The 26,784-nt window shown below is 36.7% G+C and overlaps 3 protein-coding genes across 4 annotated transcripts in view; 1 reads left to right on the top strand and 2 right to left on the bottom strand.

Moving 5' to 3' along the window:
* Window positions 1-770: 770 nt before the first annotated feature.
* Window positions 771-13,154, bottom strand: g3bp2a (G3BP stress granule assembly factor 2a). Of its 2 annotated transcripts, none has more exons than XM_065254858.2 (13): window positions 12,727-13,154; window positions 12,238-12,339; window positions 12,063-12,144; window positions 11,798-11,971; window positions 11,072-11,162; window positions 10,780-10,882; window positions 9,714-9,894; window positions 5,968-6,069; window positions 4,334-4,436; window positions 3,898-3,951; window positions 3,628-3,753; window positions 3,385-3,503; window positions 771-2,903 (listed from the first exon to the last, which is right to left on the bottom strand). In XM_065254858.2, the coding sequence occupies exons 2-13, from the start codon at window positions 12,330-12,332 to the stop codon at window positions 2,625-2,627; spliced, it is 1,509 nt and encodes a 502-aa protein (XP_065110930.2). In that variant the 5' UTR covers window positions 12,333-12,339; window positions 12,727-13,154; the 3' UTR covers window positions 771-2,624. The 2 variants fall into 2 exon arrangements, with proteins under 2 accessions (XP_065110930.2, XP_065110928.2); XM_065254856.2 differs by having other exon boundaries at window positions 12,238-12,354; window positions 12,727-13,153.
* Window positions 13,155-13,781: 627 nt separating this feature from the next.
* Window positions 13,782-23,819, top strand: ints12 (integrator complex subunit 12). The gene is made up of 6 exons (XM_065254859.2): window positions 13,782-14,262; window positions 14,338-14,490; window positions 14,577-14,761; window positions 15,057-15,216; window positions 15,309-15,461; window positions 23,014-23,819. Exons 1-6 carry the CDS (start codon window positions 14,107-14,109, stop codon window positions 23,608-23,610), a joined length of 1,404 nt encoding a protein of 467 aa, XP_065110931.1. The 5' UTR covers window positions 13,782-14,106; the 3' UTR covers window positions 23,611-23,819.
* The window catches only part of arhgef38 (Rho guanine nucleotide exchange factor (GEF) 38), a 20,398-nt gene continuing 17,138 nt past the window's right edge, over window positions 23,525-26,784 (bottom strand). The window contains exon 14 of the mRNA XM_065254846.2: window positions 23,525-24,593. Coding sequence (XP_065110918.1) covers window positions 24,411-24,593 — 183 coding nt within the window. The 3' untranslated portion in view covers window positions 23,525-24,410. The remainder of the gene's footprint in view (window positions 24,594-26,784) is intronic.

The following is a 26,784-nucleotide window of genomic DNA, read 5'->3' as shown; positions in this document are numbered from 1 at the left end:
CCAACATATGTGAAAACACTCTTAGCCATTTTAAGCTAAATTAAAAAACTGAAACCAAAATTCTAAAATTTATCAAAAATGATTAACCTCTGGCAAATTTGGGCAATATTCAATCATCACAGTCCAGATGGTTTAAAAATCTAAATTAAAATGGCACAAAATGTCCCTAGGATCTCTTAAGAGTTAATGTGTATGGCCATAGTTTGTGTTACAAGTTTTAAAAAAAAGGTGAGAAAGGTGGCGTATTCCCCTACCTATACTAAATCTTGTTGTAATTCCATGTGGTAACTTAAGATATTTCAATCATTATAATGTTTTAATTGCTTGTTTAAAGAAAGTTAAAAAAAAAAAAAAAAAATCTTTCTACAAATATATGTGCAAAAATGTTTGCATCATTATTTATTAGTGTAATGGGGCACCGATTTTCTAAATATAAATCCTTATTAGGCTTTGGTACTATTTTATATAAAAATATACAATTTCCCCATTCAGTCCACAACGTCATTAGCGGTAAGCCAGTAGAGAGGGCTAAACGAACCTTAATTTTTTTGCACCCTGATTCTAGATTTTCAAATCGTTTTATCATGGCCAAATATTGTTCTATAACAAACCATAGATCAATAAGCTTATTAAGTGTTGTATGAATGGTGATGTATAAATATTTGGTATTGTGGTCCACGGTTACAAATATTATTATTATTATTAATTCATGCTTTGAGGGTGAAGTATGTAAATTATAATTGATCAGAAAATAAAAATACACAATAACAAACTGCACAAATTTGTTTATTGTCACATATAACACACTCAGAGCTGAAACTGAAATAAAAATACAACATCAGTACAAAAAGCTTATGTTCTTTGTCCAAAATTACAGAACATCTAAAAATGTAAACCTATTATCTGGATGAAAAAAACCCGAAAATTTTTACAGAAGCATTACAGGTTTTTTTTAAGAGAATTGTTTAAATCATATGTAAAAAAAAAAACTGAATTTAAGTCAGATGCATATTCAGCGATAAAAAGCACAGTTATGAGACCAAGCTGTATAATGTGATTTCTTATTTCCCTTTCAAAGTATTTGGCTGATTGAAGTGCTGTAAGTCTAAATAGAAAGGCCATTGTGGCATTTATTTACACAGTTATTCTAATCAACCAGGTCCAAACATAAAACAAGAGCTAGGTAGTCAACATGGGGAAAGGGTCTATAGGAAGGACGCACAGTACCAACATACTATCTTGAGAACCTTCCATGTATATCTGCAGCCAACATTTTTTGAGAAGAAAACAGGTCTTTAAAAAAAAATAAAAGTCAATGCAATGTCCCTGATGAGGATTGTCCAAGAAATATTGCAAAGAGTGCAATCTACCTAACACGGAAGACAATAAACATCAAAAATAGCGCTACATCTCAAATCAGTGCAAGTATTAGACTGAGAACAACTGCAAAAGGACAGCAGTGCCAACTGCAATAAATGTTTCTCCAACATACAACATTTCTGAATCACAAAGATATACAATAGATGTGGATGTCAACAAATAGATAAAAAAATTACACGACAGAAAAAAACAATATTACTTTGTGTATATATGGATGATTTACATTTCTATTCTGTTTAAATAGCTTTTAACAAGATATATCTCTCATGTCTGTCTAGAAAATACTTAAACATTTTGGCAAACTTCTTTTCTAATCAAAAACAGAGAAAATTATTATAAAAACGATATCATCACCAAACAATGCAGAACTCAAAACTAAAGGTCATACATTCACCAGTAAAGATTCTCTGCACTCTGTGTGGCACTGTCACGTCCTTAAAAAAGGTTCAGAATGAAACTTGTATCACAAAAACATTATTGTTATGAAACTTAATTTTCATAAAGTGACTTTGCCTTTAGAAAAAAAAACATTCAGCATATACTCAAATTTCCCATTCACAAAAATCATGAAACCTTTTCACTTTACAATTTTTCAACTACTGCTTCATGCACTTGTTTAGAAAGAGAGGACTTTTCGGCATATTTGAAACAAATATATGTATATTTAAAATATAAAATGAAAATATGTATACGTTATTGTCTTTTCTGTCCTCATAAAAGTTTCTTCATGATCACCTATTCTTTCAGAGTCAGATTAAGTACTTTTAGCTCACAACCACTTTCCTCAATCAATTTATTTAAAGGCTAGTCAAACAAAATAAAAACTACTAAAATATATATTCTAAAGGCCATCTTTTAATCTGCACAATTTTCAGCAATTGTAACTAGAAAGTAAATAAAGTACAAAAATGTCACAGAGTAGAGGTTAAACTTAAAACTATAAAAACTAAATCTAACTGATCCAACTTCCCCCAAAATGTTGTAATTGCAACCATATGATAAATCACAGACCAAAGGATTTACAGTACAGTTTTAAAGTGAAAAACATAATATATGTTGAGCCAATGTGTTACTCAAGTCATGTATCTGTTTCACATGAGCAGCAGAAATTCCAAATACAAAAAGGTATAAAATATTAAAGAAAATTAAAGGACAAAAATTGAAGTACAATGTATATGTTTTTACATTGATTTCAATTGTAATTAATGAACATTGTACCATTTCCAAACTACAGGTGGAACTCTTCAACGCCGGGGACCGGCAGCAAAACGACCCTCACTCAGACCAGCACCTTTACTAGTCCCCACGCCTGGTTTAGGTACAGCACCACCTCGCGACGGTGGACCCCTGCCATCGCGGTCTCGCATCATACCACTTCTGGCAATGCCACGCGGCCCACCTGCACCTCGATCATTACGCCTTGCGTCTCTTCGATCCTCTCCACCACGAGTTTCCCGTTCACGCATGGCCCTCGTCTTTTTTTCCTCCACGTTGAGACGCACCTCACCACGGAACATAATGGGCTGAACACAGATGTAGGGAGAGACAACAGAAAGGTTAAAAAATGTAAATGCAGTCATTATTTACGTAATGCTCAATTGGTCTTTGTTCTTTGCAACCAAAACCAAAGTTTTTTTACAGTCACAGTTTTTTACACTTGGTGTGAATGTTTACAGCCTCTTCTCAGGATTAAAAAACCCCACAAAAGCATCATTAAATATTCCATGTGACTCGTGCCACATATTTTATGTGTATTGTCGTGGAGTTATTTAATGATACTTCAGCATCCTTTAAAAGCTTGAGAAGGGGGGGGACACTATTCACTACAACTGTAAACAATAAACAACACAATATTTATAATCCCCATTTTGGTTCTGAGGAACAAAGAAACCCGGATTTGAGCAACATGAGGGGCTGAGTAAATGAAAAAAATCTATGATTTTCGGATTAACTAACCATTAACACCTTACATTTAGTGACAAAAATATAAAACTGATTTCTTACTTTGATTCCTAAAATTCTTTGCACCGGTTCTGAATCATCAAAGACAACAAAGCCAAAGTTGGGTATCTTTCCTCCAGTGCCTTTGGTGTTAATTCGTAACTCAACAACATTTCCAAATGCTTGATGGGAGAGACAAAGCACAAGCACAATTGTAGATATGAGATTGAATTGATTTCCTCTTTGTTAGGTATGAGGGAACAGGTTGCATCAACACCACCCCCCCAAAAAAAATAATAAACTTACTCATAAAGAAGTCTTTGAGTTCACTCTCATCAATGTCATGAGGAAGATTTCCAACAAATAGCTGATGACTGTCTGGATACCGGAAGAGCCTTCTGTTGTCAATCTCACTCGACTCATCACTTCTTCCTGAGCAACATACAGGTGGAATTTCATCAACTATGACTACGTAGGCACCAACAGCACCAATCATTCTGTGTCTGTCAACACTGTCTGATTAAGCAGATTAGTATAAACAGCCCAAGCATATTCGCAGCTGAAAGACATAATTACCTTTATTTACGAAGCTGAAATGTGGTTTTCCAGTTTGAGATTCCGAGATGCCATCTAATGATGTAATAAATAAAAATGTATCATTGAACAAAAAAGCAACCGAAAAACATGTCTCATGGGAATAGACCATAAATGACACAAGACTAAACAACGACAAACATTTGTGACCCTGCCTATGAAAACCCAGCTGAAGTAAAAAAAAATTATGATTTTCTAGATATAATCATCCTACAGATACAGAATGTAAAGAACATTCTGTGAAAAAATACCCTTGACACCTTTAATACTGACTGAGGCCAAATACTGATATTAAAGTGAAATCAAACTTTGATGCTCATAATCTACACTTTGCATGGCTTTCACATGCAGGGTCACATTTAATTAAAATATTTTCTAAAGACACTTTTGGAAAGACAACATAAATATTTAGTTTTACCAGATCTAGGTCCTCTCAAGTTTACAAAGGGTCTGTCACGGACACGCTGGTCACATGGATGAATTAAAGCTGGTGAAGCGTCAAGCTTGGTCTCAAGTCTGGGCTAAGAGCAGAAAAAAAAACATGGAAAAAAACATAGATCAATTTTAAAAACTTGGGCCTAAAAAACGACAGTTTAAATTTAGTATTAAAGGTAGCTCTTATAGGGGCCATTTTCTAGAAAGGGCTTAAGCTAGTCCTAGACTAAAATGCTTTTTTGAGATGTCTAACTTAAAACGGCTTGCACTAACATCAGGCCATTGCCACGGGGGGCATTAGGGGGCCGTGCCCACCCAGATGACACAACGTGCCCCCCTAATCTTATGGTCAAGCTTCTTATTGAAGGTAAAAAAAAAAATATGTGAACTCACTTTTATTGCGCATGAACGCTCTTGCTCTCTCTTGGTTAAAGGGCGCCCTCTTCAGTAGTATTTAATCACAGAAATAATACTACTGATTTCTACAACGGTAACTAAAAACGATCTTTAATATTTAAATCAGATAATTTAACGCATTGTTACATTAAACGTAATAATAAAAAAGATAATTATATGAAACAAAATAATATTTAAAATAAAACATCACCAAAATAGCCCCTGTAATCCTTTCTTAGACTCACCCAGAATCGTATAAAGAGAGAGTTACGACACTCACATAGACGTCCATGGTAAGAATAGAATGCGGAAGAAACAGCGTGTCATGTAATGACCTATAGTTTCCAACACAGCACTGAAGCCCATACATTTCAAAGGCACCTGCTGGTAAATCTATTAAATTACTGTTTCTCTTTACATTTTCGGACATTTCATGAATATAGTCAACAGTGGTATTTTATGAACTCAGGTGTAGGTAATGATTATTAATAATAACTAGTTAAATTCTTATATTTTAATGAGTTGTGTATAATGTGTGAATAATATAGATTTAATTGTTTAATATTTCAGGGCTCCAGACTGCCACCAAATGGTGGCATTTTGTCACCAAAATTTAAGAGTGTGCCACTGAATTTTACATCCAGTCGCACATGTGTGACCAGTAAATTTGACCTTTTTTGTCATGTGACACTGAATTTGAAACAGCACATGGTACTTTCTGCATCTGTCATTAAAGTATTTATTAGTAATACAGTGGAAATTAGTAGAAATGTGAATATTTGGTAAGCATGTTGATTTTTGGTGTGTGCCCCTAAATTTTCTGGTTGCACCCCAAAAATTTTCAGTTAGGGGCTACTGTGCTCCTAGTGAAAAAAGTTAGTCTGGAGCCCTGTATTTTATTACTGGTGGCCATCTACTTTAATATATACTTATCATATCTTTTATATCTATTTTACGAGTAACACTATGGGGTAATAGCGAGTAGCTAAATGCCTCACAAATGCCTCACGTTTCTGTTATGTTTCACTGTTACAAATAACCGCGTCTGCGTTCTTTTTTGTGATTTTAATATAGTAAAAGTTTAGGAATTATGTTTTCAGCAGATTGATAGCCATTTATATAGCCATATTTTTGCTACAAAAATAAAAGATAAACTGTGTTTTATAATCTTAACCCTGTCTGGGAAACCGACCCATAAAGAATAAATAGCTAAGTAGCTACCTGTGAGTTTGGTGCTTTGACAACATGGGGTGAACTTCCAGAGGACGGAACAGTCCCACTAAGAGGCAAATTTTTGCTTGTCACGGAGGCCCAAGAGAAAGTCTGAAATGACAACCATGATTCAGCATAACAAAATATATTGAAATAAATAAGTACTAAGTCATACAGTTCAAGATTTAACTTTATTGGGGATTTTTGCAAACAAAATGACTGACTTTTAGTTTTTTGTAATTATGATACCATAAATACTTGCCTAATGTAATGCCTTATTGATTAACAATAAAATAAGAACAAAGCAGCAAATGAAAATAAGACATAAATATAAACAAAGATACAGACACAACCAGTGCTTTAAGTTTGGGTACCGTTTGTTCTTGATTAACATCAAGAACACAGGCTTGCAGTGGGTATATTTGGTTGCTGTCACTTAAAGTTCCCCATTAAACTGTTTTTCTTTCAGTATAAATATGTAAGGCCTAAGTAAATATATAAACTGGTATAGGCCAAAACGCTAAAAAAAATGAGCATACAGGAGATATAGGAATTCAAATTGCAGTTTTAATGCAGCTTTAAAGGGCTCTAAAAGGGCTCCTATCTAGCAAAAGGATTTTCGGCAAGAAAAAAAATGCACTTTTAACCCGCAACTTATCGTCTTGCACCATCCGTGTGACACGCCATCGTATGGAAAACTACCACCCCAGTGATTACAAGTGGGAGAAAGAGGACCGTTCCAACGTTGTTGTGTGTGGAATGATACTAATTAATATCTTTGTCTCAGTTTTTTGTTTACAATGGTCCGCAAATGTGCGTTTCATATTTGTGACGCTTGACCTTTCGATGTGCTCATGCATTATGTAAGGTCGCACTTACACGTCACATGGCTGGTCGAAGATTAGTTGTGGGTTTAAAAGTTTAAACGAAAATGACAATAATTTTGCTAGATAAGTCCCTTATGCCTCGTTTGGGATCGTTTAGAGCCCTTTGAAGCTGCATTGAAACTGCGTTTTTAAACTGCATTTAAACTGTAAACTGTTGAGGTCCAATAAAGTGTTTTAAAATTTAGACAATTCCTGGAATGTTTTTCTCAAAAAAAAAAAAAAAAATTAATTTCTTCTCGACTGAAAGACATCAACATTTTGGATCACATGGGGGTGAGTAAATTATCAGGATTTTTTTAAGAAAGTGGAATATTCCTTTAAACGTCAGCTTCTCATTAAATATCCTTTCCAATCGAATGCCCTCTAGATGCTGAAGCACCCCTCCCCCTACATTGCGCAGAACCTCTGCCTAAAAATCACAAGTGCAGCTTTGCAGGACTGTGCTATAAACAAGACACTATTGGTTTTTTAAAAAAGGGGAAGGGTCTTCTCAATAGTTCCACACTGACTTCCTGTTTCAATCTTCTTTGGAAGGCATAAGAGCATAAAATGTACGTCCAATCATTGCATTTGTTTCAAATGCGAAGACAGAATGTCCAACTTGTCTGTCAAATTACTTATTTGCATACCTCCGCACACCCTGTTCATGCAGACAATCTCATATTATCAACAATGTTATCAAGTCCACAGTTTTCCTGGGGAACTGGACTATTCACTCTTAGGACTGATGTGTTAAAAACAACACATTAGTGTTGATTTTGGAACAACACACTAAATGCGTTGTCCCAGAATCCAACCATCTCTGTGTTATTATTAAAAAAACGCATTTTGTGATCCTTTTCACCCCACTTGTTTTAATTTAACACAAAATCAACACAAAATGTGTTAAAAAACACATAATATGTTAAAAGCTTAACACAAAAAGAAGTAAAAGATGAACACATCCTTTCTAAGAGTGTTTTCCAACTCTCTGGTTGTTTTTTCCAGCAAGTTAAATAATTCAGTTATCTACAGTTCATCAGCTGTAAATCTTAAGGTAAGATGATTTTATTTATGAAAGCAAAGTGTTCGTATTTGGGCTAGGACCATTGATTTATTGATTGGACATTGGGCTGGTTTTGTTATGCAGATCTGGCAAATCTGCATGTTCCATTACACCATGCAGACCAAGCATGGAAGGCAAGCAGCAACTACTTAACATTTCTTCTGAACTGACAAAACATGGCACAGGAAAAGGATGTAAAAACAAATTTTGCGATTTGCGAAACTGGAGTGAAAATCAACTCTAAACTGGTAAACTCAAGGATTTAAAACATTATCATGAATCTTTCGTCAATAAAAAGACAGCAGTCATTAAGAATTAAAATATGAATCTTTAACCAATTAAGACTCTAAATTGCATTGCAAGGTTGTCAAATATTGTGTCAAAGCAGGTAGATTCCCGGTAACATCCAAATATTACGTCACTGCATTTGACCACTGCAAGTAACAATCGGTAAGGCTGTCAGATTTAGAAGTTTTCTGAACTACTTGTGCTGGCAAGGTGAATCACACGAACCAACTCAAAAACATCCTTGTTGTGGCCAGAGAGAACTAATAATAACTAATGGTAGGATGAAGGTTTTTTTTTTTAAAGCAGAGGGTCTGTTCTTTCATTTGATATATTGTATTTTTATATATTTAAAGAAGAACAGTTTCTGGAAGACATTAAACTTTTGTGAAAATCATGAAAAATTCTGGTGCTGGCAACTTATAAAAAAATAAATAAAAGCGCAGCATTTAAAGTATATTCAACCGCAGCTATGTGCAGATCACCACGTTCGACAGTACAAATGATTTCTTATTAAAATGCTTGGGCTGCACGCGGACGACCATGGACAGCGATGCCGATGTCACGTGACAGACAGAATATACTTCGGGCTTAAGGGTGCAGACCCTCGTGAAAGTATACAGCTCAAGTGGTTAAACAACAAGCTTCAGTTAGGGCCTGTTTACAGTTGGTATTAAAATATGTTTTCATCGATCGGATCACAAGTGGACGAGAGAGACATATTACGTTTACACCTGGTATTTAAATCTGTCTCTTTTGCCCACTTTCGACCGCTTCTGTCCTGAATACTGTGAGGGGGCGGTCTGTCGAGACGGTGGGCGAGTCTCTCCGCTGTCATTGTAGTTATGATGAGTTTATATGGATGCAAACTAATATTATGTCGGAGTCCACTGCTTGTCTTGTAAGTAAACATGGGGCACAGTGTTTTGTACATGTTTTTGTTAGAGCTTTCTCTGATATTTCAGCGCAATTGATGAAATAGGATCGCGCAACTTTCACACGCTTGCAAAATGAAACTGTGGAGATCAGCCTCTTTGTTTTGTCAATGAAAGGCTAAAAATAGCGCTGTACACTGTGTGTTCGCGCCAGAAGTCTGAAAAGACGTAAAACATTGTTTTCAGTACCTCAGATTAAATAAATGGGCAGAGAGAAGGCAGTCGCGTGTGGCTGTTCGAACACATTCAACCACATGTGTGTTTACACTACAAAAGCAATCCGATCTAAAGGGGTTTCGACTACCTCTGAATGTGGTTGAAAGTGGGCGAAAGTGGACAAGCTCAAAACGTTTTGAACAACGTTTACACCTGGCATTAACGTCGTCCACTTGTGATCCGATCGATGCAAACGCATGTTAATGACAAGTGTACACAGCCTCTTTCTAATTCCTAAATGACCAGTGGCTGAATGATACACACGTTGAAGTGTTTGCCGTGATGATATTGACATTAAACACCTAACATATGCCATCAACAATTACACTGTAATAACAGAAATGGTACTTCATGTACAAATTGCTCCAAATGTCAAAATTCATGTACCTTAGGTGGTTCTTGTATGTGAGGCGGGGATAACACGGGAACCGGTGATGGTGCCTTCTCCTCAAACTCCTCTAGAATTTTCTCCTCAACCTTAAGCTCCTCGGGCTTGGGTTCCTGTGAAACTTCAGACTCTGTATCCATTACTGGCTCCTCATGTGCTTCTTCAACACCATTGCTACAGCTGAAAGAAGATTTTTGAAGCCAAGAATTACCCAAACTACAGATGTTCAAAAGAAGTATGCTATATCATATTTCCAACCAAATATGCTATACCCATTAGCCTGGGTTTGCCCATGCTGCCATGCACGCAAATTTATTCACGCTGCAAGTCTAGCATGGAAACTATGGACCTTTTTTTGCCCTTGATATAGGGAACCAATCACAGAATGGGGAGGGGCAGCAAGACGATGACGACGCCTATGCGACACACCGAAGCAGTTTTGTTTATTCAACACAGCAGACGCGAAGTAACTTTTCAATGCAGCCTTGGATAGTGTTCTAAGTAGTTTTGAATGCAAGTTTATTTAAAAAATAGAGCAACTTTTGGCTCTAAACAATTTCATACCCAAGAAGGATGTTCGGATATGGCCAGACATTATAGCCACAGAATTTTATAGGACCCAGCTGCTAGGCATCGTCGTTGACAAAGTACAATTAACTTATAAATGGTAAGTGGTATTTATTAATATCATATTGTCATTATGCCTGTACTGTGGTTGTCACAGTGCCACTAAATTGTGTTGCTTTTAAATATCAATATACTGCTACAGGTTTAGTTGCATAGCTTTCAGTACTGATAAAAGTTGTTTACGTTTGAATTGATGTCACTCTACATTTGGTATAATTGAAACGATTGGCTATGAGCTACGTACAGACGCATTTGATAGAGATTCGTAGCGCCCAATAAACGGCTCTGGGCATTCGTAAACCACGCCTCAAATACGAGAAAATGAGCATATGGTTCCCAGACCACCTCTCAATCTCTATGAGACTGGTCTGGTGTTAGCCAGGCTATACACCCATAGCCTTCTGAGTTAAAGTGAATGACACTGTGTATGTGAAGTACCTCACAGGATGTGTTTCATAGTAGGTAGCATTACTAGGACTCTCCTGGAGAGGTTCAGGTGACAGTTGCCTGTCTTCCTGCTCATCAATCTCTTCTTCTGACTCTGTCCAAGGAGAATACATAAGGTAAAAGTTGTGCAAAAATCATGTTTTTTCTAATGTAACAGGCCGTCAAGCAGCTTAGCCTAAATAAATTCCAATGTCAACACATGCAATGCAAATACTTTTGAATAGTCTCATCCATATTACTGTTTTAAACACATACATATAATTATTCTTAATTATAAACTAACCTTCATCAATTTCAACCTCAGAGTCCCCAAAAACTTCATCCTCATATCGAAAGATGTCATTGTGAACGTAAAATTTGTTTGCCACAGAACCCTAGACACAAACACAGTCAAAGATAAACAAAAAGAGGATAATGGTTAGGATAAAATGTGATAATTCATATGACTTTTTTCAACATAATAGCAACAAGGCTAAAATAGAAACGTTAAAAAACACATTTTGCATACATTTTATACACACAAATATGTTTTTTATTTGTAAATCAATTTATGGTTTAATTATTGTCTTTTATTTTATTTACACACATATTTTACAGTTTAAATGCCTGTTGTTGATACTGTTAGGTTAATATTGGGGCTTGTTATATATTTATGTAATTTATGTTCTATTCTTTATATTTAAGTCTTTATCTGTAACTTATTTTACAATGAGAAAAGTTGGCCAACCATATTGTCCTACATATTGAAATACTTTATCATTATGAATAAAAGGTATTCATTGGCATGAACTCCAAGAAATGGGTTATCAGCACAACAATGACCTCACAAAATAGCCACACAATAGTAAATAACCTTAACATCCTTCAGAGGTTAAGTAATGTCTGGTTCACAGTCAATTGCAATCTATTAATCAGTGGTAAGAGGTTGTAAAACAAGGTATGACTACTTCATAGGCACTCTTTGATGTATTTTTAGAAAAACACATATGGTTATAATTATTTTACACACCTCTGGGGCCAGCACAAATGTCTGTAGGAACTTCCGCATAGGTTGTCCACTATTGGAAAGTTCTCCCATTACCTGGACAACCACACCATCGTTCAGGGTGGCATGGGCATCCACATGTCGGATTTTTGTGTGGCACTCACTGAATTGCAGGGACAATACCTTCTTATGTATCTCCTATAGAGAAGCACAAGAAATATTGATGGTTATTTTTATGATCCAGATTTTTTCACAGGTTACACATAAACATAACTAAAATAAGACTTACAGCTTGTCCATACACTGCCTCTGACAGCTGCCCATTCGAATCCAGTCCACCGTGGACGAAAGATGAGTTTCTCCCATAAAATCTAAATAATGAGTACAGAAGCATTTTAAATATTAGATTTTTTTTCTAATAGTCATGAAACATGAAGAACTGATTATGATGTTCTGGCATATACCTATGCAGAAAGTCTGGTGCTTTATTGAGCAGTGTGTAATACTGTCTTACGAACTCCCGCCCTACCAGCAGGGGACTGGGCTTCTCCATCACCATTTCTTTGCTAAAGAGTCAGAAACTTTGAAAAAAATTAAAGATAATAATAATGATGATAACAATAATAATCTGAACAACGTTTAAAAACAAAAGTAATGTTTCTGATAGCAAATTTATTTACCAGATTAATATCTTTGTACTTAGTATCTTTAACCTTTCAAAAGGAACCTAAATGCGTTTCGTTTATTATGATTCTTAAGTAAGAGCTGGATGTGCAGTGCATCAAAACACATGACCATCAAAAACATTATTATTAAAAATCATATTTGGTCTCTAATAACTATAATTAACGCCTTAATCAAAAGTATGACATATAGGTTTAAGCTGTGAAAATGGACACAAAATAAGTATGTAAAAAATAACAAATTAGGATTTCTACATTTGAGTCACTTACCTCTTTCTGTGATCTATGATTTATGTAAGTGATAAGTGATCAAAATAAGAAGTGTTTCAAGTTCAAAAATCAAAACTGTAACAGTTGTATAAGCGTTAATGTCCGCTGCTTGAAATCACACAGCGAGATAAATTTCATCTGTTTAGAATAGATTCTTATTGTCTAACCCCTGCGAACTGGGACCAGAACCCCCGTCACACTAAACCAGCCAATCATATTCTTACACTCTATAACACAATTACGACGTCACTGCAACGCATTATTCACAATCTGTAAACAACTCCACAGTTTACACGATTTACGTGTAAATTCCTACAATGATAACTAGTCTTATACGTTCTTTATATGATCAGGTATTGGTGTTTTTTTAATAAACGGAGATCACTCAATTTCACGTTCATCGAGGGAAGTAAAATTTTACGAAGCATTTCCTTGTGTTACATTTACTAAAGCCCGACTTATTTGTTTAAATGCGCTATAAGTAATTTACTATTTTTGTAATGCATTTCATTTGATAAACAATACGTGTATACACTGGTGTTTTATAAATCACCAATTTAGCGCGAAGGAGTTGCTTTATAAAGTTACAGCTGAAACACAGCACTTCCGTCGGTACGGTTTACTCGAAACACACAAGAGAGAAATAAGAGGCTAGAAAAGAATTTCGTATGATTCAAAACTAATGGCCTTTAGGGGGCGTTTCACGGCTCACACAAACACATTTTCTGGTTAGACACATTAGGAAGTTCTTTGTTTTATTCCCAGTTTTGTCTGTCACAAAGCATAACATAAATACTGGAAAATACATGTACTGTACTGCGATACATTTTAACGATAAGAAAGAAACAAATTTGGTTGGCTCTTTAGCGTTGAGAAAACCTGATAAAGGCGCCTAGCAAATTTTACGTGAAAAAAACGAGACTAATCAAACTTTATTGTAATTTAATTAAAATACACAGTGAATAGATAAAAATGAAGCTAGAAGAAGACAAAAAAAGTTAAAATGCAGTGCTTATGACGTGTTAAGGACGTCGACCCTGTTTCTAAGCCCCGCCCATTTCTAGTAACCCGCTCGTCTTTCTTGACACTCTTCCTGTTTGTCTATTTCTGTAGTCAGAGACCATTGCAAGTGGCATAATAATAGTTGCTGACTGTATTCGTACTTTTTTCAGTGTTAATCGTTTTTCCGGAATAGATTTTGTGTTGTATAAATTGACAAAGCTTAGTGAGTCAGCCCACGCGACATAGCTAACGTTAGCTTAGCAAATCTAGACGTTGTCCGAAACAGAAATGCAGGTGGTACTCCTGTTAGTTAAATTATCATAAAGTGATTAGGTTCATTCGTTGTTTTATTTGAAAATTTATAGTAACCGGTAACCAATGGCAGGAACAGTAAGTCTAGAACTGGACCCTATCTTTCTGAAAGGACTAGGATACCTTCACTCCAAGAGCAAAGACTCCGCAGAGAAACTAAAGGCCCTCTTGGATGAGTCTTTAGCGAGGGGCAGCGATTCAGTTTATAAGACATCACTAAAGGTGATTAATAAAATCTATGTATCTATGTTTAACTGTCAGATGATTTTAAGTTTTAACTTGCTTCTCATTCATTAGGAAGCTGACGTGAGCAAGGTGTCATTACCAAAAATGACCAAGCAAGACTCTAAGTCCTCCTCCAGTTCATCTTCATCATCCAGCAGCAGCAGCAGTAAAACAGGCACCTCAGAGAAGACCAAGAAAGAGGGCGAGAAAAGGTCCCTGGAAAAGGTGTGTATAAAGATATTTGTGCTTTTTCAAATGACTATATATATGACATTATGAGAACCTACTAATTAAAAGTCACTTATATTTAGATTAAGGTTGAGTCTGGCGATGGAGCGGAGCCACCCAAAAAACCTCGTGTTGACAAACAGGACAGCCATTTATCTACAGTTGCTTTTCAAACCAAGGATATTCCAATGCCAGATTTCACAGACAATGAGGAAACCAACGCTGATGACTTCGCCATGGAAATGGGCCTTGCTTGTGTGGTTTGTCGGTGAGTTGTGATGTGACAATGATGACTGGGTCAAATCCCAAAAACGGCTGAGCCTTGAGCAGGCAGCATTGTGACCTTGATCAAGGTGTTTAAAGCAAGGTTACTCCAGAGGAACTGAACCTGTCAGTCAGTTTGGTTTAAAGTTACTGCCAATTGATCTTAGTATGTTAGTATGTATACTTTACTTGATAGATTCAGCACACACCAGTAATCATGAAATAGACAAATACTGTTCACATACAGTATGTGAGTTATGTGTGCGTGAAATCCAGCTTTTCTCTTTTTTTCCTTCTAGACAAATGACAGTCACCTCTGGCAATCAGCTAGTGGAATGTCAAGAGTGTCATAATTTGTATCATCAAGAATGTCACAAACCTCAGGTTACTGACAAGGATGTCAATGACCCACGACTTGTGTGGTACTGTGCTCGCTGCACAAGACAAATGAAGCGAATGGTAAGATGTTATGTCTGTATGTGTGTAACTTCATTACTTAACTGATATGATGGTAGTGACACTCACTGTGGATGTGTTTCTTAATGTCTCAGGCCCAAAAGACACAGAAACCTCCACAAAAACCAGCAGCTCCTTTGGCAACAGCAGTACCAATATTAAAAGATTCACTAGTGAAGAAGGCTGAGGTAAAGCCTAAACCTGAAACAGCAGGTTCATTTCAGGCCTTCAAGAGAACAGAGGTGAAGGTAAGTGTATTTACAACACGCAAAGATAGTATGCAGACTATACTGAGAAAGCAACATATCTTAGAATGATGAGATCAGTATTAGGGATGCACCCAAGCCACTTTTTCCTGCCCTTTATGCATATGCGCATCCCAAGAAGACTTTAAAGGTGCCATAGAATGTAAAACGGTGTTTACCTGGAGATAGATGAATAAGTTCTGTACATGATAATGACCAGCCTGGTCTCACTGTGAATACGTAGTATTAATGCATAGCTTTCATGTTTAAAAAGATGCAAATCTGTCTACATTGTAGGCTTCACCAACATACAGTATAATCGTAGCATTATTACGTTTTTACAGCTACAAAGCGTAAAACAAATCTTTCATACCATAAAGATTACTTTATAATTTCCTTTAATAACCATTTTATAATGTTACAACCCTAACCTTTCCCCTAATGCTGGGCGATAATTCGATAACGATAATTTTACCGATATAAACTTTTTCGATAAAACGATAAGGACAGTTCGATAAGTGATCGATAATGTTTACGCACTGTGCGTAATGTTGCGCGAGCACTTCCGGATGTGGCACGCGCTCTTGGTTTACAATCACAGTGTCCGTTAGACTTGAAGGAGTGGAAGATGAGGCAAGTTATTCATTTATTAGTAGAGACCTATTATTCGCGATGCCGATAACGCGGACAGAATCACGGAATCCAAATGCGCGGAAACATTTTCTTGTGTGTTATGTTGGACGCGCAAACAGGGTTCGTCAAACACAGCAGACACAATAGGTGCAGTATACTGTACTTTCATTCAGCATCTGCCTTGCGCACGCACACGTCCGCACAGCCCTAAAAGTATATTTACAGGACATTCACAAATTCAGGAAACTGAGGAAAAGCAGCAGATCCACCACTGCAGTGAATATAGTGTTTGCGTATGTGCGTTTTCTTTCTTGTTTAAGTGAACATAAACAGCTGTTACTCAGTATATTGAAACTTAAAGCAGTCTGTCTTGGGTCTTAAAGTGACAGTAGTCTGCTGCTTTTGTGTCATAAATGTGTTGATTTCATAACAAATAGATTTACATTTAATACAGATGCATTAAAACAAGATTTTAGTATTTGTATTTGCCATATTCTGAATAAAAAGTAGTTTAAAACCATTATTAACTGTCTGGTTTTTACAATTTTCATTCAGGAGCAAAAATCTGCCTTTAAATTTGACAGGAGTAAATATTTGTTATTTATCATGATAATTATCGATATCGACTGATATGGAAAACATTTTCTTGATAATTTTTTTTGTCATATCGCCCAGCCCTACTTTCCCCAAACCCTTTTTATATAAATTTTTATAATTTTTTTATAGTATAATTTTTCTTATAAAACGGTTAGTTCCAATCCTTGATTCTGATTGGGTGTGCTTTATTCACTATTAGGGGTGTCACGATTCTCCAAATCCTCGATTCGATTACATTTTCGATTCGATCCGATTCTCGATTTTTACATATTTTTTCGAAGACAAAAATGAAATGCCATTATTTATTATTATTATTATAGTTTAACATTAACATGCACATTGCACAACTCGCATGGGGGTTTGTGGGCTTCACTTAATGCGAGAGCTTGTAGAGATAGGATTCCTTCTTGCACGCACATGGACTTAATGTGCGTGTCTTGGACTCATAGCATCTGAAATAAATCCAGCATCATAAGCAGCTGCGCTTCTCTCTGTCTCACGTGCACGCGCCCTCGCATCTGTCCGAAGTCTAAACATAAACTAAAGTAGTAATCCTTATGTATTTGTTCAGTTTTATGCAGTTCATGCGAGCTGAGGCAAACTATTCCTTTTGTTTAAAATAAAACCCGCTGCATCTTTGCGCCTCTCTCACTCTCGCGCACGTGCAGAGAGCTGCGCTCTGTCCAAAGTCAGATCACTAGGTAGTAATCCTGTTTATGATATGCATTTCAAGGAGTTGTAGCATCCCTCGTGTTTAAAATATGATCGCGTTCCGCTGGACAGATGTTTTTAAAAGGCATCTCTGAGAGTTTTTTTCCCTCGCTTGGCAAGCCGACCGGACGTGACATGGAGGCATGGCAGCATCCACGATCCCATTTTTTAATTTGAAGTTCGAAGCTGTGACTTAATTTCGATCGATTTCGATTTAAAATCGAAATCGTGACACCCTTATTCACGATAAATCACGGCTACGACCGCTTCACCCAACGGTTCTGTTTATCAATGCGCCCTTAGCAACCACACGTTTCGGTTTTCTTGTTTTTTATTTGAGCTTTCATGCATATTACACATTGAAACACACACTTGTGTTCATGGCCAGGGACTATTTTTCCTAGCGGAAGGAATGCTTTTTATTGATTTAACTTCATGAAAGTTGCACAATTTTTTCTTTACTTTAATATCGTGTGGTAACCGTTTTACGCTTCGCGTCATGCCTAACAACGCCCTTCAGCCGTTACTTATTCACGATACAGCACAGCCTCTCATACCTTATTGCTTACATAAGGTATTTCTTTTATATCATGCAATGTAATAAACAGAATTAATAAACATGTTTAGAAAATGTAACAATATAACATTTAAAAAATATTTTTTCAGCCGCTAATACAGTCCTACCCCTATACCTACCAGAACAGTTTATTAAAATCATGTAATATTAGAAATGAAAAGCATAACAGTAGGGGTGACCCCGACTAGTCGAAGATTCGATGCATCGATAGGAGAAGCCTGATTCGACTACCAATCTCACAGTCGAATCGTGGCAGATGTGTTATGAAATGAGGATCATTCAATTTTGGCCGTATATGTGCACACATTATCTGATTTCACATATAACAGCTTTCTCACAATATATTAATATACTGCATATTATGATAATGCTGCAAATAATATGTGAAGTAGCAGCTTTCAATAAATATTTTTAAAATGCGTTAATAAATCCAACAACCCCTGTGACCGGGCTACACGTCCATAAGAGGTTTCTATGTTAATAAACCATTGCCTCTTCTTTGTTTCTACATTTAAAAGACAAAGCTGGCAAATGATATTATGCCTTTCGTTCTTTTAATAATTTCTATATTTTATTTTATTTATAAATCACTTTGGGTTATCTGATTTAACTATTTGGCTTGTGTTTTGTTTCCGTGCACTTGAGACATTTTGCATATTTGTTCTGCACTTTGTAACTTCTGACCTTATTTTATTTAAAAAATGTTATTTATTATAAACGTAAATTCTGATCTAATTTAAGTATGTACATTTTGGATAGCTTTTCGTTGTATCGATGTTGCGCTATTGGGTGCTGGCCATGCTTGCGCATGTAATTTAGCCGAACGGGCTAGGTGCTCTGCGTCTCATATTTAGGAGTTCATCAGACTAAACATTAAAAAACGGATGTTTTTCGACGAGTATACGTTTTTAAAATGTATTTAAAACATAGTGGTTATCTTGTCAAAACAGGTAAGCCGTTTTTTTATTTCGGTGATGAAACGGAAGTATCTGCACCGAACCTATTTCTGCCTGACACGAATGTCTTTCTTGTGATTTAATATTATGGTGGGTCGGTGTTCACTTTCAAATGATAGCAAAGAGATTCCTGAAATAAATAATATCATCCGGTCTTTCTGTATATAAAGTTAATACAGAGATGATCAAAGTCAAAGCAAGCAAGCACGTATTTCTGTTCTAAATAATAACGCGTAGTGTCTATAAAATCATTAATTTCAGTGTTTTTCTTGTTATAAATTAACGTTTAATGAATTGTAAATAAAGATTAGTTTTTATCATTTACAGTCACAATCACAAATTATTTGTCATTTCTCATTTGTCGTTTTTTTTTGGTCATGACTGCTTTGACGCGCTATCTCCAAATTAAATAAAAACACTGAATTGTAGCCGGAGTTTCCAAGGCAGGATCACCATTTTTTTAGGTTTAGTTATCAAAATGTCTTTTTGTGTGATGTTCTGTAGATCGTGGCTTTAAAATGTTATGAGGAATAATTAAACAAATGTTGCCTTACATTTGACCTTAAAAAAAAATATATATATAAATGCATCGTCAGTTTTGTCTTCGTTTATTACTTGAAAGACAGTTTTGGTCACTTTATCAGAAAGTTGTTTATGTGTGCTGCTTGTGAAAAAAAATAAAAGTTACCAATTTGTACCTGGTCTGGCCCCCTCCCAACCCATGCACACAAACATAGATGATTCGACTATGGAAAGATTCGACAATTCTGATTCGAATATGTAAATCCTTAGTCGAGGACACCCCTACATAACAGACAGACAAGTGTAATCTCACAATAATACTTTTTTTTTTTGCGAAAGTTCAAATAGTAGTTTAAATGACGATGTGCTGCAGCCATTGTTTTTTCAGGAGTACATTTTTTGAAATACAGAGAAGTATTAAAGTTATTAATCCAAGAAAACGTTTATTCGACTTCTCTGTGTCAAGCCGCGCATTTCAAATTAAAAAAAAAATTGTACTGAAAGACAGCGATGTTGTGAATCTGTGACATAGCACAGAAGAGCCAAGGAGCAAATTTGAGAATAAATAAAATGGAATTTGGGAAAAAAAATCAACGGATTTCATAGGGGCCTAAATTGGTTGTTCCTCAAAATCTTTATTTTTGTCTGATACAGGCTCAAACATATAATGTCTGCTAACTTATGGTGCTTTTTCATTGCATAGTACCCCACGGTTTGGTTTAGTTTGGGTCAGCTTACTTTTGAGAGCTTTTCCATTAGGTGCAGTACGTGGTACCCGATACTTTTTTTTCGTACCACCTCGGTTGGGGTTCCAAGCGACCCGAGCTGATACCAAACGTGATGCGAAAACACTGTAGATCACTGATTGGTCTGAGACAATCGTCACTTCAGCGTCATCGCTATAATGTAAAAGATTAGCTTTACCTCAGTGCTAGCTTGCGCTGTCTCGAGCAAACATGTTGTCATCTGTGCTCTGCTATAAGTTCCCAAACTCCCTCTTAGCGATGAAAAACATCCACATGTTGAGAATCAGGGACACCATAACAGTTTTTTCCAGACTTGCAGTTTTTGGCAGAACATTTGCGACAAGCACGTCAGCATTATATATGCTTCAGGGGTGTGATTCTTCCGGATAAATCCGGAATTCCGGCTTTTCCGACCTGAAAATGAGGCTTTCGTGAATCATGCAAATCCATTTTTTGAGTGTGTGTGTGTGTGTATAAGGCACCGTTATAAATGACCGCATATCACTCCGCAAGTAGTCTTATTTATTTGTCACGATGGAACTTCATTCAAAGCAGAGCTCACTAAGCTTGCAGTCGGATCTCCGGCGTGTGGTAGTGGCTGCGAATAAAAAAAATCATGTGTTCGCCTACAAATAATATGAGAGGAACACATATTTCACTCTCAACCAAACTAACAAACCAGCCAATAAGAAGTAGAATAGGGAGGGGTCTTTGAGGTGTGGCTGAGATCCAGCTGCAGATGCCGCGCGGCCGCGGAGAAGTCATAATAAGTTAACTTTGTCAGCAGGATGAAGAGTAAGTATATGAAGCAGACGACCTAATTGATAAATTACTTAAATCAGTGGTGCTGGGCATGGATAGAAGGATTAGGCAGAGACAAACAGCATTTTAGTAAGAATTTAAGAGAACCTGCCAGGTGTTTGCTGCTTTGACAAAACTGTCCGTTTCAAATCAGGCTATGCCAGTAATGTAAATATCAGATTTCTCATCGAGGTGAAATGCTGTCTCGCGATATCAATATAAAGTTGCTTTTTTTGTCAAAAAGTTTGCTTGCATTATATTATTCTTTAATCACATACGTTAACGCATGCATATACGCAAATCAAATCAAACGTCATCCTGGCGAACAAACACGTACGTTTGCTTCTCTTAATGGTTGGTGAATCTGGCAGTAACGCTTGCGATTACAGAATAATATAATGACAAACACAAACATTCGTGGATCTGGTTTGTGAAATGCGAAGCTCTTTACTGTTGGATGCTTTGCCAAAAGAACTATACAAAAGACAAATGCACTTGATTGCCTTTCCAGAAAGTCACAACATCATTTGAATTAAGTAACTTAAATGTTACAGTATCCACTTTAAATTCAGCGTTCAAATGTTGTAATCAATAATTAATCTGTATTAAATGCCCCCACTAATTATTCTATAAACATTAAACATGTTTTGACCAATGGCGAATCTCATTTATCAAGTTGTGTATATGGTTTGTGTGCCCTATTATTATTACAATATGCAACCAAAGATTTTACTAAAAGGGCACAAATTTGTTTACAAGAACATAAAAATCCTCATAGATGTAGTCACTTATTTTTACTCTCAAAATGCACCACATTAATATATTTACCTTTAAATGCACAAAATGATTTTGTTCAGTCTGATGCAGTGGCAAGGCTATATAATGGTCAGGGTGGCACTTGCCCACGCAGATTGACGATTCGCCATTCAGATCGATCAATTTCGAGGCCAAATTATATTTCAACTGTATTTCATTTTATCTATATGTGTATGTGCGTGTATGCGCGCATATGTATGTAGCCACATCATGGTAGGTGTGCCGTATATTTTCCTGCTTTTTTGTCCTTCGCCAATCACACCTATGATGCTTAAATGCAATATCAATGAGGCTCAGTGGAGTGCCGTCGGCGCAAATATAACAACACGCCTATAATCCCTCCCACTACGAAGTGATACTAAACTCGATGGAAAAGTTAACCAAGCCAAAGTGAGGTGAGCTGACCCGACCCAAACTAAACTAAACCCGTTGGGTACTATGCAATAGAAAAGCGCCATTAATGTGAGCTACTGACATGAGCCTTGCTGTGAAACAACCAATCAGAGCAGAGCCAAATATATTACATATATTTGGAAAGGTCATGAATTATCATTCTGGGGACAAATCCCAGGATTGTAAAGGGACATGTAAAACCATTTCTGGATCATTTTTGCACTTAATAAAGTCACATACCTTCCATGTAGATATCGGAGAACAATTAACATATTAAAACAATGCATTCTTTAGCACCTTTAAAGCAACACTATGTAGTTTCCATGTAAAAATGACTTACAGCTCCCCCATGTGGTTGAAAAGTGCAACAGTGCCTGGTATAAGACACTCTTCTGCAGGCAGGGGGAGGGGCGGGGCTGTGTGCTCTACCCTCCACCGCCACTTTCAGAGTGTGCTTGTAGCAGCTAGGAGGCTGCTCAGGTTGCAGCAACAGTACAATTTGTCCAGTTAAAAGTTGTTCTATCACTGAAATAATTTTAGAGACATTATTTAAAGGTAAAAAAACTACATAATGTTGCTTTGATACTAGTTCATGAAAACATTTATGGTGCTTTTACAAAACTTTGTCCTAAATAGATTGACCGAAAAACCATATTAACGTACCATATCAGATTTGGATCAGTCTTGTTAGTCCGTACCCGATCCAGCAAAAAAGATCTGGATTGCCCCGATACCCTTCCTAGGTATCGTATTGGTGCATACGCATGATGCTCTTCTTCAATAAGTTTTATTTTTCTATTTAGACATCTGCAACATCAGGAATCTCTTCTGGCAGCAGCTCGTCTTTGCCCCCAGGTGGTGGCCTTACAGGGTGGGCCGCTTTTACAAAGACTTCTAATGTGGGACCCTCCAGTACCAAGTTAGGCACCAGTCAGCCAGGTGGTAGTAAATCTACCCCACCTCCATCAGGTTCTAAAGCTGTGGGACTTTCTGCACTGGCCAATGTTAAACCAGGTCTGGCCACCAAACCATCTGGAGGCAGCAGTGGTGGAACTGGTAATGGGAACAATGGCTCCAGCACAGTGCCCATTAAACCACCCCCTCCCCTCACACTTGGAAAGCAGGTATTGAGCCGTTCAACGAGTGGAGACAGTTTGGGAAAAATGACTGTGACTGGATCATTGTCACCTGGGACAGCACCGTCTAGCAGCCTTGGAGGCAATGGTGGGTCAGGAAACAATGGAGGGGGCAATGGGGGCAATACGGGTAGCAGTAATAACAACGGGGGAAAAGCATCAGCTGATGGAAAAGCACCCACTTCCCAGGAGTCTCAGCTCAATGCTATGAAACGTCTGCAAATGGTAAAGAAAAAAGCAGCACAGAAGAAACTGAAAAAATGAAAAAAAAAGAGGGTGAAAACGCAGGATTATTTTGTTAGAGCAAAACAAATATTATATGTGAGGTCAGATACTTGAATTTCATTGTTACTGCTCATTCTGATGGTTTGGTTTGAAGATGTGCCTCATTCTTTCTTAACCAGCCACATTAATGCAAACAAGCTGCTCCATGTTAATGATGTGTTAAATAAATAACATATTTTTTAATAAAATTTTGATTATTGTTATTTTTTACTTTTAAGGAACCAACTAAATGCAATACTTATAAAGCAATGTAGGCACTCAAGGTTATAAATAAGGGGCTCAGATGCAAAAGCTGCTAAACTCCACCTCTGTCAAAAACAATATAATGATATTAAGCGAATGCTCTCAGCACTTACTACTCATCAAATACTTTCATTTCAAATCCGCCATTCAGAAATACCTGTTTGTTGGCAGAATCCATTTAGAGACTGATTAAAAAAGCTCATTTACAAGAAAAAAAAAAACGAAATTACTATATGCACAAGCAAATAGACAAAAGGTCAGCTGCATGATTTTTATTCATTTATTACATAAACTCTTATATATTTATATTACTATATACAATTACAAATTAGTAATTTTCATCTGCTTTTGCAAAATATGTTTTCTCTAGTAAATAACAATTACTATTCAAGCAAACACTGTTGGTAGCATCACATGTAGTGCAAAAACCTGTGCAGGATTGGCCTTCAGGATTAAGTTGTTTTAATATATTTTTCTTTAAATTACGTTATTATAGACAAACAAGACAATTAAGACAAACAAACAAAATATCTGTTTTAAGCATATGACATTTTTCCAAGGTAGTTTGCAGGAACGTAGCCTTTTTGTCCATTAGCTTCAGCAAGCCACCATTCTTTATTCCCACTGAGGTCTGAAAACTTTAGGATACGAACATGCTGGTACTCTTGAAGTGTGAGCTCTTGATCACAACGTGCCTGGAATGCATAAACTGCATAGAACTAAAAAGAATTAAGAAAAATTTAATGAGTCCAACATGTCCAGTAGATATCCATGGACAATACAGTAAATATACACATAAAATTGACCCAATTTACTTAACAAATGTTCCCGGGGCCCATTTAAATAAGAAGATTCAACCAACTCTGAGTTAGAACTTTGAGTTGGTTTACACTTAGATAGAAAACTTTTGGTTTTAGAACAGCTGATCTGAGTTAGTTCAAGCAACTCTGTGTAAACTGACTTTGAGTAAAACGGACACTCCACTTTTTTGAAAAGAAGCTTATTTTCCAGCTCCCCTAGAGTTAAACAATTGATTTTTACCGTTTTGGAATCCATTCAGCCGATCTTTTAGCATAGCTTAGCATAATTCATTGAATCTGATTAGACCATTAGCATCACACTCCAAAATGAACAAAGAGTTTTGATATTTTTCCTATTTAAAGCTCCACTGTGTACTTTTTTGAGTTAATTCTTAGCAAAAATCCATGTTTTCTTTCAAAAGTATGTGCTCATTCATGTGTAATTACTTCCACCCCACTAATCAAAGTATTCTCGTAAGTGTAGAATCTGCTATTTAAAATGCATACCGTCGAATCGCTCTCTGGCTGAATCCATGTTGTGCCTCCATCTTTGAAATACATTTGCCGACGAGGGACATTCCTGAAATTCAAGCTCCGCCTTTCGCGCTTTCAGACTACACTCACGCTGGCCGCTAGCTGAAGCCTCCGGAGGTTGCATGTGTAGGCGGTATACGTCATCATGACAGTCTTATTTCAGAATATTAACAATTATAAAGCTGACAATTATTCTTAGTTAATTGTAAATTGATGTAATATGCTTATGACTTGCGAATGTAATGCTCAGTTAATTTAAATAAACCAGGCTTGATGACGTATCCAGCCTGCGACCTGCGTAGCTGAATCCTTCGGATTTTACAACAGCCGCACACCGTGATGAACCTGCAATCTAATGCTTTGATTTGAAAGCCTGTTGAGACATATTCTCGAGGATATTAAAACAAGTCACCAAGGAAGCGAAACGGGGATTTTAAACGACAACGCGACAGGAAAAACATCAAGACTTAAGTCAATATTGGAGTTAGTTTTCCAAGATGGGGCTCAAGGGACACTGAAGTTGCACTTTCTATTTTCTCCACAGGTAATTCAGCATATTCGTTTACATCGTTTACAATCTATACAGTCTATGTTGTAAACTTGAAGTTTTATAGTTCCTTGGCTAACTATAGCATGGTTATGCAGTTAGTGTAAACACGCATGTGGTTTAATGTGTTCGAACAGACACACGCCGTCTCTCCGCCCATTTATGTAATCTGAGTTACTGAGATAAATGTTTTTCATCTTTTCTGACCTCTAGCACAAACACACGGTGACAGCCCTATTTTTAGCCTTTCATTGATAAAACGCCGCTGATCTGCGCGTCTTTCGTTTCATTTTACAAGCGTGTGAAAGTTGAGCGATCTTATTTCACTAATATCAGAGAAAGCTCTTACATATAAACGGACATGTAACGTTTACTTAAAACATAAGCATTGGACTAATACATAATATTATTTTGCGTCCATTTAAACCCGTCATTACTCCAGCTCATGATTAAATGACAGGAGAGGGACTCGTCCACAGACCATCTCCTCAGTAATCTGGAGATAAGCGGTCGAAAATTGACAAAAAGAGACGGATTTAAACACCAAGTGTAAACGTAATGTGTCTCTCTCGTCCACTTGTGATCTGATCGATGAAAACACATCTTAATACCAAGTTGAACAGCCCCTGTGATATTTTTCCTCGCGTCGATGAAAAAGGAGTGTCTAAGCTACGTTTATGGTTGGTTTTTGTATGTGATTTTAAGCGGACATATCATGACAATCAGACTTTTTCCATGTTAAACATAAATCTGTGTGCTTTGATGGATCACAGGCAAAGGACATTGCAAATTGTTCATTTTTTTTTCATTGCTTTTGCTTTGTAGCTACTGGAAGCCATGTTAACCTTGGCATGACACGGCCGGGCCACCGTACGAGTTAAAACGCGTTCCAAATGGTGGGGGCTAGAAAGTAATATTCAGTTGGTTGTCATATAGACTTTTACCGCTAGATGGGAGTAGATCTTACACAGTGGAGCTTTAAAACTTAACTCTTCTGTGGTCACATTGTGTACTAAGGCCAACGGAAAA

Source organism: Paramisgurnus dabryanus, chromosome 4 (assembly GCF_030506205.2).
Source record: "Paramisgurnus dabryanus chromosome 4, PD_genome_1.1, whole genome shotgun sequence".
NCBI classification, from domain to species: Eukaryota; Metazoa; Chordata; class Actinopteri; order Cypriniformes; family Cobitidae; genus Paramisgurnus; species Paramisgurnus dabryanus.
This window is presented reverse-complemented; position numbering and strand designations above follow the sequence as displayed.